The sequence below is a fragment of the Cavia porcellus genome, unplaced genomic scaffold (genome assembly GCF_034190915.1).
Source record: "Cavia porcellus strain 051 isolate PalLab524CR breed Dunkin Hartley unplaced genomic scaffold, mCavPor4.1 scaffold_7, whole genome shotgun sequence".
NCBI lineage: Eukaryota > Metazoa > Chordata > Mammalia > Rodentia > Caviidae > Cavia > Cavia porcellus.
In genome coordinates, this window is record NW_026947490.1 from 97,198,630 (window position 1) to 97,213,640 (window position 15,011).

The 15,011-nt window shown below is 46.2% G+C and overlaps 1 protein-coding gene across 7 annotated transcripts in view; it reads left to right on the forward strand.

Moving 5' to 3' along the window:
- The window catches only part of Cep57l1 (centrosomal protein 57 like 1), a 238,983-nt gene that overhangs the window by 169,428 nt on the left and 54,544 nt on the right, over nucleotides 1-15,011 (forward strand). For all 7 annotated transcript variants that reach the window (XM_063253988.1, XM_063253986.1, XM_063253985.1 and 4 more), the window contains one exon: nucleotides 2,319-2,457. In XM_063253988.1, coding sequence (XP_063110058.1) covers nucleotides 2,319-2,457 — 139 coding nt within the window. The remainder of the gene's footprint in view (nucleotides 1-2,318; nucleotides 2,458-15,011) is intronic.

The following is a 15,011-nucleotide window of genomic DNA, read 5'->3' on the forward strand; positions in this document are numbered from 1 at the left end:
ATTCCCAGAGGAAGCAGGGAACTAAGTGAGAGATGAAATGACTCTTCCTTTAAGCCATTTCCGAGCTATTTGAAGGTAGATAAAATGACTTTTATGGATTGAAATGCTTTAAAATACTGTTACAAGGGATACTCAGAATTTCAGCTGTTAGTCCTCTCTCTTGACCGAAGGAAGCAGCTCTTGGCCACTGTCAGTCAGCTCTGTGGGTGCTGCCCGCTGCCCTCGAAGGTGGCGGAAGGTGGCAGCCAGCCGCTCCTCCCTCTGGAGTGCTCGGGAGCAGGGCATGGACTCGGGTGGGAGTGAAGGCTGAGGTTTCTTTGTCAAGGATTAGAGCTCAGTTAAAGCCCAAGTGAGCACCCTGAATTTAGGACTCCAGGAACTCAAGGTAGGAAACACAGGGCACCGAATGGGAGTCTTCACTAGACAGGGCACAGCTCACCCCATCATTCTCTCCTCCTCCTCCTCCTCCCCCCTTTCTCCTCCTCCTCCTCCTCCTCCTCCTCCTCCTCCTCCTCCTCCTCCAGGGGGAAACACCAGAAATGTTCCCTTCCTGACGTTTCCTGAGTGCCCCAGGACCCAAACCCACCCCACTGCTGCCTGGCAACCAGCCTTGCCATCCTCACAGCCAGCTGAGCTGCCTTACCTGCCCCCTCTGCTGCCTCCCTGCCCACCAAGCACCCGGACCCTACAGAGACAGGAAAGCCAGAGGCAGATTTTTTAAAGTCAGTGAATAACAGAAGAAGTGTGGTCCCCACTTCCAGAGCCGTATTTTAATGATCAGGCTGTCTATCAGTACATACCTATTTTGCCCAAAATGTAGACTTGTCAAAGTATTCAAGATCCCCTGCCATCCAGCCACTCTAACAAGTAAAGTATTTTTTAACCTTACTCCCTTCCAGCCCTAAACCAAATATATTTTACATTTATATTTTATGGTACTTTGATGGCAGGATACGTCCAATTTTATATTCTCCTTCATCCACGGTCACTGCAGGGGATTATAAGCATTTGCCTCTGGTTTCCACTTAGTCTGCAGACCAGACAGACTTGGCCGTTAACCCATGAGGCCCAAGGGACTACCTTCCTGCCACCAACAGCCACAAAAGCTTTTGAACAATTTGCTATTATGTCACTCCTCTTTGGGTAGACACTTTGGACCCAAAGGACCATCAGATATAGAGGAGTCATAAAAAAATTCGATATTGCGGGGGGGGTTGGAAAAATACAAAGCCGTTAGGCCATTGTGGGTGAAGTGTCAGATAGATACAAAGTCTAGACTTTTTCTTGTCCAAAAGCCAAGGGACTATATGGCGAGAATCAGCAGCCTTGCAAGTACCAGCCACCTTTCTCGGCCTGGGCCTTCCCTGATTAAGTGCTCATGGGTGACTTCACTCCCACAGTCCCCGCTTTCCTGGTGGGTAAATGCTGGAGAAGACCCCAGCCCTGGGCTGGCAGCTGCTCACGATCAGTCCCTTCCTTGGACCAAACATGGGGATCCCAGGACAGCCGTCCAAATGCCGGCTACAACCCTTAGCCCAGCACAGAGTGTCCTAAAAAGCTTCTAAGTTAAATTTTCATCTAAAATATGTACATAATTGTTTATGCGGAGCCTAGTTTTGCAGTATGTGTCCAAGAAATACAGCAAAAGGGACCTCCCACACCTATTCCAAAAATGAATCTTCCAGAAGAATATGTGTCTGTGTACACGCACACAGGCCATGTGTGTATCTGCACGTATGTGTACACGCTTTACACTTGCTTTTGGTCGTCTTGAGTCTCCATCAGCGCACGAGTCAGTGGCATTAGGAAGGCTGATTGGAGGGTGGGGATTTAGCTCAGCGGCATAAGCACTTGCCTGGCAAGTGTGAGGTTGTGAGTTCGATCCCTAGTACCAGAAAAAAGAAAGAAAGGCGGGCTGATTGGGATGGCCCTGCAGTGCAGATGAGTGCTGGTTTATAATGTCTAAGTCCCTAACAGGGCTGAAAACGGTATTTCCCATTCTGTATAAATTTGCTTTTCCTTCTGTTTTGAGACCTTAGCCTTGTAAATTATAAAATTTTCTTTCAACAGCAGGTTCTTGTTGTGCTGAAAAGCAAAGCAAGTTTTTGTCTTCTTAAGGAAGGAAAAGAAAAAAAAGAAATCAGATCTCAGGTTCTAGAGCATTAGCTTTGGTAGCTCTTGCAAAACACATGATTAGTACATCCACCAGGAAAAGGAAATCTGTCCGGGTGACGAGCTTGGAGGTGAAAGGAAGTGTCCCCGGCCCGGCTGTCCTTGCCCATATTTCCCCGTCTGATTCAGATGTTGTCCTCTTCCAGGGACTGAGCTTCAAGAGCTACAGAAGATGCTGGACAGCCTCCAGGACCCGCGGGACCCAGCCCTGGTGGCCCAGGCGCTCTGCCTCCACAGGGAAGTTCTGTTTCTGCAGTTTGACGGTGCAGTGCGGCACCTCGTGCGGTGAGGGTCAGCCCTGCTTCCGCCTGGTCGGTCCTGCTGGGCAGGTGTTCACTGAGTGACTGTCTCAGGAGGCCGCTCCTGGCAAGATTAGATATGTGCTTAAAATAGGGCACAGATGGACCCACGAGGCTGGCTACTGAGTCCGTCCTGCTGTCTATGGGGCATATGTTCCAGTATTCTCCGTAGTCCTAAATACAATTCCAAAACAAATTGTGTAATAATTTTTGCTTTCCATATCCAGGGCTTTTTTTTTTTTTTTTTTTTTTTTGGTACCAGGGATTGAACTCATAACCACGCACTTGCAAGGCAGGAGCTTATGCTGCTGAGCTAAATCCCCAGCATATCCAGGTTGTTTTATGAGAATAAACACTTTATAATACTGAAGATTACTAAGAGTTTTACTTAATTTTTCCTCCAAATTTTTGTTTATCTTTCAAAGGGACAGAATTTTCACTGAACTTGTTATGCTAATGAAATTGACTGCTTATTTATCAATAAGTAAACCTGGCTGGGTGTGGCGGCACACGCCTGTATTCCCAGCATTCTGGAGGCTGAGGCACCAGGATCTCTGTGAGATCAAGATCAACTGGGCTACACAATCTGTCTCAAAAAAAAATTTTAAAAAAAAGTGAGGGATACAGCTCAGTGGCACAAGTGCCTGCCGGGCAAATGTAAGGTCCTCAGTTTGATTCCCAGTACCAAAAAACAATTTTAAAAAAAGTAAACAAAAATAAATAAATAAATAAGTAAATCTAACTCTAGCCTGTCAGGAACTAACTATTAAGTACTCTCCCAATACAGAAATGTTTTATTTGGCTAATCAATCATGATTCCAGTGATTTTTTTTTTTTTTTTTTTTTTTTTTTGTCTTTTTGAGGCGGGATCTCACTACGCAGTACAAGCTGGCCTTGATTCATTTTGCGGCCTTGCACTTGCAGTGATCCTCCTGCCTCAGCCTCCCATCCAGTGTGATTTTGACTGAGTTCCAATTAAGGTTTACACTGTCCCCAGAATAACTTTTATATGGGCGGGGAGTGGACTCCATTCCAGCCTCAACATCTCGGCTTATTCTTAAATTGTCAACACTCATTAGCTTCTTTTGATTAATTCAGAGTGTATTTAGTTAATGAGGGACTTCAGATGCTCATGGATAACAACTGCTTGCCTCCATCATCTCCGAGTGTCCATAGAGTTTGGAAATGTGGGGTTCGTACTGAATGAACTACATTTTTCTCTTTCTAAGCCTGCATTTTTTTCTTGTACCTTGCAAGGGTACTATTGAATTTAGAATGTAAATTTAGCAGAACAAAAAAAAGTCATGCCAATTTATTTTCTTTTTATGGACAAATAGCTTCCTCTTTGTCAAGCAGGTAGGATACAAAGGCTATCATTTATATATTCTTTCTATATATGAAGTTTATATTTTCTATATGTAGAAATTTTACATATAATTTAAATATATTTAATGACATAGTATATGTTTTTATTTTTTATTTTAAAATTTTTAATTGCTGCGTATTTGCAGTATATAATGATTATATTCATTGTGGGGAGTTGGTACATGATGCAACACGTTAATTCTTTTTATTTCATCCTTTCCTTTCCTGCGCCCGACCCTCATCCTGGTCCCCTTGCCATCTGCAGACTTATTACGCTGTTTCCTATCACTGTATCCGTCTTTTATTTTGCCCTTAAATTATTGGGCTTCTCCTAAGAGAATTCATGCAACATTTAAGCTCGTGTGTCTGATTCATTTCAGTTCTCATTACTACAGAAAGGCTCTCATCATGATGGCTATTGCACTGCCTCTGGGCTCTGGCAGCCCAAGGTCACAGCTTATAAAGAATTGATACGTGGTGAACCAATGTGAATATCTCCTAGAAGTGCTCTTTGGGTTCCAGCAACCCAGATCCGGTCCAGGACTGCCCTCCCAGGAGCACACACTGCTCGCCCCTGATTGCTTCTCAGGCTTGCTTTGTCTTGGCACATTCCACGTGCAGGAATGTAGAACCCCGTGTCCCTCTGTGCTTTCAAAGTCCTTAGACAACCAAGTTATCTAGAAATATTACAGCCAGTCAGACAGGGTTGGGCTCCGAAGATAAGAGCATGTTATAACTATGATTGGAGGTGTTGTGGTGGGGACTGTCGCATCATCAGGTGACAGGGTAGGCCCATGTGGAGGTTGGTGCCATGGTCTTGGCCAGGACAAGCTCTCTGGTAGCGAAGGCCCATATCCTGAAGTGAAGAAACCTAGTAAAAATTTAAAAGGCAGGATGCCATAATTAGGAGGATAATAAATATTGTTAGTGGTCCCAAAAGGGTAAAGATGTAGGGTGCCCAGGATCCCCACGGTAGCCAATGGGAAATAGCCGTCTTTTTTTTTTTTTTTTTTTTTTTTTGCTCTGTACTCTCTGATACATTTTATCTTACCCATGATAATTCCCAAAGATTGACCAAAAAAACCAAAACAGTATTTTTCTTCCAGTGTGGCCCAGGTTCCCCCTTTTCTGCTGTGAGGATGTCCAGGGCTCAGTGGTTTTGAAGGGCTCTGTTGCTAAAGTGTGGATCTGGTTTCAGAGTGTGTTGACACTGCTGCCTCCGTGAGCTGTTGGGTGAGATCAGCTTAGAGTCTTTGGTAGTGGTATAAAGAGACTGCCAGGCCTGTGCCCCAAGTCCCGCCTCCCAAACAGAGAAGATGCCTCTTCCACCCAGTAGCAGAGCTGAGCTGCCCTGGTAGCTGTGTGGCGTGGTTGTAAGGGGGCAGAGTTGGTTTTGTCGCTTTAGGATCCCTGTGTTTGCCTCTGGGCAGCTAGGGAGACGTGGGCTGAGAAACCCTATCGTGCAGGAACCAGAGCAAGAGCTTGGAAGGCACCCGTGTGCCCCTTTGGGGCACGTGATAGAGGAAACTGATGGGGAACAGGTGGGCTTGCCGAGGTTGGCGGAGGAATGGAGAGCAGTTATTCCCCTTTTCCTGTTGACAGTGAGAGGTACTATTATGGCCAAGGCATGTGAAAAGATTGGAGGTGGCCAGTGGAGAGATCGATAGTGGACCTACAGACGTAGAGGTGTCTGTTGAGGTTACACTGCAGGCACAACCCCACATTATCGGTTGGGCCATGTGTAAGCTTTGATTGATCAGAAGAGAGAGCCGGCACTGCGTGCAGTGCATGTTTGGAAGATCATATTAGGCAAATGCATGACCGAGAAGCTCGCGAATGGTGGAGGAGAGGTGCGCACAGAGCAGAGATACAGCTAAGGTAAAAGTGGAAATGTTAGGGCGAGGTTCTGTTTTGGTTTGGTGCCTTTTTTATGTGTATGCTAAGGAGCCGGATCTACTCCCTGAACAGAGAGTCTGATCCCCAGGTGTGGCCTTGGCCAGCAGGGGTCAGAGGGCTGTAGGGGAGAGGATGAGAGGGTTCGGCTGTTGTGCAGCTAATTTGGCCTGTGCGTCCGCGAAGGTGTTTCCCTGAGAGATAAAATCTGGTGGTGCGTGGTGTCCCCTGCAGTGAATGGCTGCTACTTGTTTGGGGAGCTGTGCTGCCTCTGGTCGTTTGAGGATGAGGGGTGCATTAGTGATGGGGGTTCTTTGAGTGCTGATCAGACCCCTTTCTTGCCAGATGGTGGTGTGGGTATGAAGGATACTCACTGTGTGTTTCAAGTCACTTACAGAGATTGTGATTTTGTCCTTGGTGAGTATGAGGGCCGCTGGAAGGGTGTAAGTTGCACCTTTTGTGAAGATGACCCAGATGGCAGTGGACTTGCCTGCATTACCTTAGAGCCCCTGACTATGGTATCGGCTGCTCTTTTTGAGTGTCTGTGTTGGTTGAGCTGCCATCTATGAACCATGTGTCAGAGGCTGTAGGGAGGATCGCTGTTAATGTGGGGGAAGAAGGTTGGGGGCATCTGTAAGACGTCCATGAAACTGTGGTGAGAGATCTCATCAGAGGTGGCAGTAAGGTGGCCGGGTTGAGGGGCTGCTGGTGGAGACAGAGATTGAGGGATCTCATAGGACCATTAAGTGAACTTGTAGACAGAAAGGAGTCATTAAGGCAGGGAATATTTTGTATGAAATGAGCTCATTAAGGTGATGGGGTGAGTGGACTGTGATTGATTGTCCTAAAGTGAACTTTTTGCCTCTTGTATTAATGTGGCCGCTGATGCAAAAGCCCAAAGACAGGGAGGCCAGCTCTGCATTGTGCTGTCCAACTGATTTGAAAGGCAGGCTACTGGTCCTTTGTGTGTCCTGGAACTCCCACAGCGCTATGGTCCTGAGAGGTAGTATACAAAACAAAGAGCTGGGTTGGATTTGGGAGAGTGAGGGTTGAGGCTCTGTTAGTTTATAGAATAAGAGTGTGTGGAAGTGGTGGGGTCACCTTAAATGCTTTATAGAGGGGTTAGGCAAGAGTTGCAAAGTTAGGGATCCAGGCAAAAGATGGTGGAAGAAGTTAGCTAACCCAGGAAAGGACAGAACCTGTTGTTCTGTAGCTGGTACCTGGAGGAGGCTTTGTAACCGAATGATGGTGGGAGAGAGGGTGAGCCCAGGTATCTGACTTTTGGAGAAGCTATTTGGGCTTCTATATCTGCAGCCTGAGAGGAGGTAGAGAAGGGTAGCCATGTGCTAAAGTGCAGGATGGGGAGCAGCGAAGATCACATATTGAAGGAAAGTGCTGGGCTTGAGATCCAGAGTCACAAGGTTGGCAGCAAGGGCTTGGCTAAGGACGATCTCTGAACCCCCGAGGTAGGATGTCCACGTAAGCCGGAAGACTGGAGAGTGTCTCGGGCTGTCTACATGGAAGCAAAGAGGTCTTGACATTTTGGGTGTAAGGGGATAGTGAAAAAATGCACCATTTGGAAGATCTAAAACAGTGAAGGAGAGATAAAAGGGGGGTACGGGGGAGCATGGTGTGAGCATTTGGTGCCACTGGGTCAATGGTATCACTGCCTTGTTGATAGATAGCCCTGAGATCTTGAACTAGGCCGTAGGAGCCATTGAAATATTTGCTATCCAGACCTTTAAACATGCTTTGCCATCGCTTGATTTAAAGAATAGAATTCCTTTGCAATTCAGAGATAGAACAAGGGAAAAGAAAAACCTTTGAAAAGTACCCTCAAGAGCCAGGCATGCTGGTACCACATCTACAATCTCAGCACTCTGGAGGCTGAACCAGGAGGATCACTATGAATTCAAGGTCTGCCAGGGCTGCATAGTGAGTCAAGCCTGAACTCATATCGAGACCCTATTTCCAGTAAATAAATAAAAAGATACCTTGAAGAACAGAACAAATTGCACGGCAGAAAATGTGCCACTCCTCTGTAGATATTGCTGACATTCAGGGCGATTCAGGTTAAGAAGAAGTAGTCTTGAAAGTTGTACTATTTCCTGTGAGCAAATTCAGTACCGGAGAAGCTCACTCGAGCTCACACAAGAATAATGCCATCCTCTCGTGCCTTGATTGTTTCTTAATTTCTCTTCATTTCAAAATTCTTTATTTGCATACTCATTGACTGTTTCAGTTACTTTTCTTATTGCTGAAACAAAATGCCCCGCACCCAAAGTTAAAGGAGGGAGGGATTCTTCTGGCTCACAGTGTGTGGAGTGTCAGGCACGTGGCTGGCGCCAAGGCAGGGTGGCATGGCTGAGGAGTGCTGCAGAGGAGAAACAGTCCATGGCGGGAGGAGGCAAAGATCAAAAAGGCAGCAAGCTGCAAGCTACGTGGCAGCCCTGGATTTGTATTCCTTGTGGTCTATCCAGGCTACCTGCCTTACGACGGGTACCACTCACCCCCAGGGTGGGGCACCCTTCATCTTACCATCCCGGCATGAATTAGTCCTAGCATCACACACCCTAGACCCAGCCTCCTCCAAAAGCCCACCCATAACGGCTTGTGGCTTTGAGGCGACATCTAGGTAAAAGCCTTAACACCGTCCATAAGTGCCTGTAAAGACTCAAATGTTGGGGCTGGGGGTTTAGCTCAGCGGCATAAGCGCCTGCCTTGCAAGCAGGCAGTCGTGAGTTCAATCCCTGGTACCGATAAAAACGAAAAAGACAAAAAAAAAAAAAAAAAAAAAAAGACTCAAATGTTAAAGTATGCTTCAGGGTCATGTGGGGGTTTTGGGGGAACATGCTAAAGGCCTCATTTGGGAGTGGGGCCTACGTCATGGCTATTGTCCCTGTCTTCCAATATCTTGGAGCCACAACTTTGCCTGGCCCACTCGGGGATACCAATCAGGTTTTACTACGTCCCTCCCCCCAGGAAAAGTGCCACAGTGTACCCTGTGAGTTCCCTGCTACAGTGAACTCTGCAGTGTGGCCGAAAGGTAGAGAATTCAGCGTCTTGGCAGGATGCTGACTTTACCTGGCAAATGCTGGGTACAGCGTGACACAAGCAGCCTTCCACTCCTGTAGTTTTTGGTCCTATCTTGAGTGCTGCTGGCAAACTGTAGTGGTGAGACACTCCAGAAGGGACAGGCCAGGGTTTGCCAGCTAAGGGTCCGAGTGAGCTGTCATGGTGCCAGTTAACCTGGGTCCTTGCTTTGGTAGAAATGGAAATTAAAACTAAAGCATACATTTTCAGGGGAGAAAAGCTTTCACTGGCAAGTTAGAGATAAGATAGGCAAAGATCCAGCTTTGGGAGCTAAAGGGAGGGTCTCTGATACAGGGCTTCCGACCGCCAAGGCCAGGTCTGCAGGATCCCTAGTGGGCTGCGGTCTGGTTGATCCTTATCTCAGTCTTGTGGTCATAGGTCTGCCCTGGGTGATCCAGTTTCCAGGAGAGGATTTCTCTGTCTCTGGAGTCACAGTGCAGAGCCCCTCCTTTCTTGGGATCCAGGTGATCACGTGTTTAGGACAATGTCTGGAGACTTCTAGGCATACTTGAATGTCCCTGGGAATCCCCTGTTCTGCTGTCCTCAGTCTTGAAGGGGGCAAGTTATATAAATTGAAGGTTAATAAACCTTATTTTATCAACTTGTAGACATTCCCTGAATGACTGACATGCCTACATGCAGAGTTTAAGAAGTGATCTGTCCCAATGTTTTACAGTAAAAAAGGACACAAAGTGGTCAAGCTTTGTTCTACTTACCTTTTGGGCGTCTGTAGATGCAAATGAAGAGTTATGGTTCATAGCAAAAATGCCTTTTTTTTTTTTTTTTTTTTTTGTGAGGCAGCATCTCACTTTGCAATCCAGGCCTTGACCTCACTGTGGAACCCAGGTTAGCTTCAAACTCAAGGCAGTCCTCCTGCCTCAACCTCCCGAGTGCTGGGGATACAGGGAAAATGCTAGGTGTCAAATACACTGAGTTCGTGTTCCCTGAAGTCGAAGAATAAATTGTAAGAAACGATGGAGGTGAAGGTTAGGAAAATTTATTGGAGGATGAGAATGGGGAATGCAGAACAGTGAAAGTTCCTGATAGATAGGAGGGGTCCCTAATGGACTGCAGATGATCTCACTTGTCAAAGGAAAATTTAGAGAGCAAAATCATAAGGCTGGCACTACATGGAGCAAAATTATGATCAACCAATAAGATTTCAAGCATAGTCACTTAGGTAAGATTGACCTAGTAGTACGTGAGTACGTAAATGACACCATTAACCTTGGTTGATAAGTCTTAGTAAGATGACCCACCCCTAATGAGATAATGGGAAATCTCAAAAGGGTGACACCAGTATCCCAAGACATTTGGGATTATTCCCAAGAAAGTTTGTACAACTAGCTACTGTGACTTTAATTTTCAGGTGTATCTCCAGCCCCAGGCACGGTGGATTCTCACCCTCTGCCTTGATTCCCTCAGAGGTCCAGCCCTGCCTGACTACCTAATTTCTTCCTAATTTAGCCATCTACAGTACTGGGATTACAGGGGTGCACCACTAGTGTAGACAGCTAAGTTACGTAAACATTAATATACTGTCCGAAGGGGACTAGATGTCAAGGGAGGAGAGCATGGCAAAGTTTTGAGGGGATGTGCATCTAAAGAAGGCAAGACCTTGACATTAAAGTCACAGTGGCCAGAACAGCGTACTCCCTACGGGACGAATGGAAGCTTGAGGTTATACTGTCATTGGTACCTTGATACCAACCTTTTGGCATCCCCATAGAAGTAGACTATTATCTCACTAGGCATGGGCCATCCTGTCCCACCCACTGAGACTAGACCAAGACCAAGAAAGACTAAGGCCAAAGATTATGGACCACGGTTAGTGACGCTGCCCATATGCCCTCACTCCGTGCTTCACGGCCCTGTGGGGTGGATGTTACCTGAGCAGCTATACTTGTAATCTTGTTGGTTGATTCTAGTTTGACCCACATTATACCTACCTTGTGATTGCTGCCCTATAAAACATTCTCAGAGTGCCGGGGATACAGGGCAGGGGAACAGCGCCTGCCTGGCAAGCACGAGCTCCTGAGTTTGATTGCCAGTACCAAAAACAAAAACAGAAATCCAAAACATTCTCAGAGAGGTGGGCTGAGCGACAACCCACTTGAGACCATCCTGGCTTTCAGGCGCTGTTACTGTTCCCAGCCCTTTTCCCCAGTAAACTCTTAAGACTCCTTCATCTTTTGGAATTCATTCTTCAGTTTCAGGGAACACAAACTTAGCGCATCTGACATCTAGCTGGCTGAGAGTGATATTCCTCTTATATCACCATCACAACCAGCTTGAAAACGTTCTTTAAGTCACTGACTGAGCAGCTTTTAATGGGTGGTAGACAATGTACCGGATCTGAGGAGGCTCCCAGAGCTGAGATAAGGAACCTAACTGATAGAATAGATTTGCAGTTCACTGACTCTTGTGGAAAAAGAGTTTTCAGGATGGGTCAGTAACAGGCTGGAAGCTTTTATTAGACAGAAATTGAAATTTGAAAGCGCACACACACACTTGCCGGGTGTGCTGGAGCACACCTGTGTAGGAGGCTGAGGCAGGAGGATCGCTGTGTCTTTGAGGCCAGCCTGGGCTCTGTAGTGAGTTCAAGGCCAGCCTGAACTGCATAGTGAAGCCCTGCCTCAAATAAATAAATAAATACGCACATACGCGTGCACGCACACACTCACACACACACACAAAGAAAATATGGACTCTAAAAGACAGAGGCATGTTACCTTTTGGAGCTGGGAATATCTAGGTGCTTTAGGCAGCAGAAATCTGTGGAATTTGTGAATCTGTAAGAAGCTCTGTGATGCTCTTGGCTTATGGCGCTGGGGAGAATGGCCACGAAAGGCCTGAGCCCCGCCAACTTTTGTTTTCTTTTAACTTGGATGATCTAAAATGTTTCTGCCTGAAATCATCCTTTGAACTGACCTTTTGTCCTAAAATCAGGATTCTGCCATTCCCTTGATCAACTGAGCTAAACTATGGACTCCGTATCTGTGAGGGAGTTTGGTATGATGAGCCTGATCAGAAGCACCAACCACGTAGGAGCACGACATGGACAACCTCGCGAGTCTCTGTCTTCCTGCAAGGACAGTGTTTAGTCACGGTTCTCCTTGCCTTTCTCCCTTGTCTATCCCCGGAGGGTCCCCAAGTTCCCGTTCCCATCTCTGTGATGTTCCTGGTGCCGGCTGCGGCGGGCACAGCTGCTCCTGACCCATTTTTCAGCATTTCTAAAGGCACAGTAAAAAGGACAATATTTGCCTAAAAGCTTTGTGTAAAGAAAATGTCAGGTTCCTTCTTTTCTTTTTTTACACTGAAGCTGTAAGAACAGCATGACATAAGGGAAAAAAGCAAAAGTAACTTAGCCTTCGTGGAGTCCCCGCCATCGCCAATTCTGTGGGACGTGGATTCTTTTCACTTTTTTTTTTTTTTTTTTTTGAGACTTGTCTCTCTGTGTAGGTTAGACTGGCCTTGAACTCACTGTGAAGCCAGGCTGTCCTCAAACTCCTGGCGATCTTCCTGCCTCAGCCTCCTGTGCGCTGGAATTACAGGCATGGGCCATCAGGCCCAGCTTGCATTTTCACAGATGCAGAAACAGTCCACACAGGTGGTTGTGGTCGAACTTGCACTGTCTAATTCCGTAGCCCTGTTCCTTCTTTGACACCTATTTCCTCATTCTTTCCTACAGTTCTTATTGTGGGTTGGAGGTAGATACAAATCTGATTTTAAAATCACAAAATACTTAAAAGGTGACTGGTAAGAAAAAATCTTTCAATGGAGAGGAAGGAAATCAAAGAGTCCAGTACTAAAATAACCAATGAGTATCTCCTTGGAACTCTTCTGTGTAGTATTCTACTGTTCCTTAATAAGCAGTTCTAGTTCAGGGGATGAGAACTCTAGGTAGGACAGCAATCCAGCCTGAGGGACACGGAAAGTAAGGAACGGGCTAACTTATTATTTGGAAAGAGTGTTGTCTATCATCTGACTCTGATCTCTCCAGTGTGAGCATACTATTCTGTGATTCTGTAACCCTGAGAGTAGGTTACATTTACATTGGAAGTGTGCTGACAGTTTCTGAAGTCTCCAAGCATCCATAAATTAATTGACCTAGTGTATTAGTTCATTTTCTGTTGCTATAATGAAATACCTTGGGATGGGTATTTCATAAAGAAAAGAGGGTTGTTTGACTGTTTTAGAGATATTGAGGGCACCATATCAGCTTCTACTTGGCTCTGTGAAGTCTTTATGGCTGAGGAGATCACATAATCAGACGGGAAGACAGAGGGGGACTGAGTTCCAGGAAAACTGCACTTTTATAGAGAGAACCCTTTCTTGTCCTTTTTCTGGACAGGAAGGTTTATATTTGTAATCCCATGGAGAAGTTATTGGAATTCTAGTGGGTTAATTCCAGCCTACCACTTCCAGAGCAACCCAAGGCAAAAATGAAGACACTAAGACATATACAGAGTTAAGGGGAGCCACGGGGTCCTAAGTCCAGGCAAGATGGTAGCTCACCGGAACAAAGGCCACAACCCAGAGCTCAACCCAGATTTTATTGATTCTCTGTGAAAACAGCGAGAGTAACAAGAAATATGTGACTACCGGGAGCTGGGCTGGACAGGAGGTCTGAGATCACCTCTGTGATATGCAGAGGGCAAGAAATGCAGAGGGGTAATCTGCATAACACAGCTAGGTAGTATCTAATAATTCAGGGTTAGCGCTCTGGTTCGGATGCGTAATCCTGTTTACCATGGGAAGTCATAGCCTCTTTCTCAAGGCCAGTCCCAGCCAACATCATGGAGCGTGGCTTTCCATCCTGCCCGGCTCATCTATGTATTTGGGGGTCACTGGACAGGTAACACGGACTTGTTGCTTTGCTTTAGAGATTATACATAAGCTCTTCAGCCAGCCCAATTTACGTTGCTTAAAGCCAATAAAAGGAACAAAGAAATAACCTAGCCAGCTCTGTACATATGAATACATGTAGGGACAAGTTGACCCAAAATGGAGATAGTTGCGTTTCTTTTCAAGGAAAGTCAGGAAGAGTCATCTGGGTGACTCTCCACAGTGCTCCAAGTCTGTGCCCCAGTGACCCAATGACCTCCCATGAGACTCCATACCTGCCATCGAGTTTCAGCACCTGAACCTTTGGGGCACACACTTAAACCGTGTCCAAATCATACCACCTAGGATCTGCACAAAGGTGGCTTGGGGACTCTAAAATTCTGCCAAGAATTGTCATCCCTTATTGCATTATTTGTTCCAAAGTTCTGCACCAACTTGTCAGGATAAGAGAGTGTGTCAAAGGTGGAACAATTAAGATGTGAACAAAACTGACCCCAGAGGCTAAGAGAAGTAATCCCACAGATTAGTGACAGAGGTGAACAAGAATGACTCAAAAGGAGCCACCCAGGGAGGGGTTGCGCTGAGATCTCTGCTTCTTGATCTGGGATGAAAATGCATGTTTCTCATAGAATGTTACATTTTTGATTTTTGTTTGTTGGCACAATGTTGTTACTGAGTTCTGCAGTTCTGGGGACTTGTTGTACAGATGCTTCTAGGTTCTTCTTGTCCTGAACAAATAACTGAACAAAAAAAGCACAAGAGGTAGAAAGGTTCACATTTATTAAAAGAAAAGAAACCTACTCTGCAGAGTGAGGGTGAGCCAGTTAAAAAAGTAGGGAAATAAATACCCTCAGCAGGCTAAAGGGGGGGCCCTGTACAAGACAGCAATGGGACCACGAGGTCAGTGGCAGTGGTCCTCCACTCCTCGGGCTGAGGCCAGGTCTAGGCTGTCCTGTCTAATCCTCTTGAACTCTCACAAGAAGAACTGAAGACTATTTTCTGCTTGGTCCTGGGCGCACGCAAGGCCTGTGTCCTGGAGCCCCATGATTGGCCGGCCACATCCGCTTGCCCAGCCAGTTTGCCATGCCCCGATCTCCTGCCTCAGGCTCTTGCTAAGTAGTTGGAGCTGGACTTGACACTTCTGCCTCAGCCCTCCAGGTGCTGGGATTACAGATACCTGTCAGCAGGCCCAGCAAGAAGGTGCAGTTTTTCAAGGCCATTATTGTAATTTTATTTAAAATGTACCTAAGCACCATAAGAAAGATATGTATGTACAGATTATCTTGAGAGATCAGAAGAAAGTCAGGAGCAGCTTTGTCTCACTGGGCTTTGCTGGGCTGG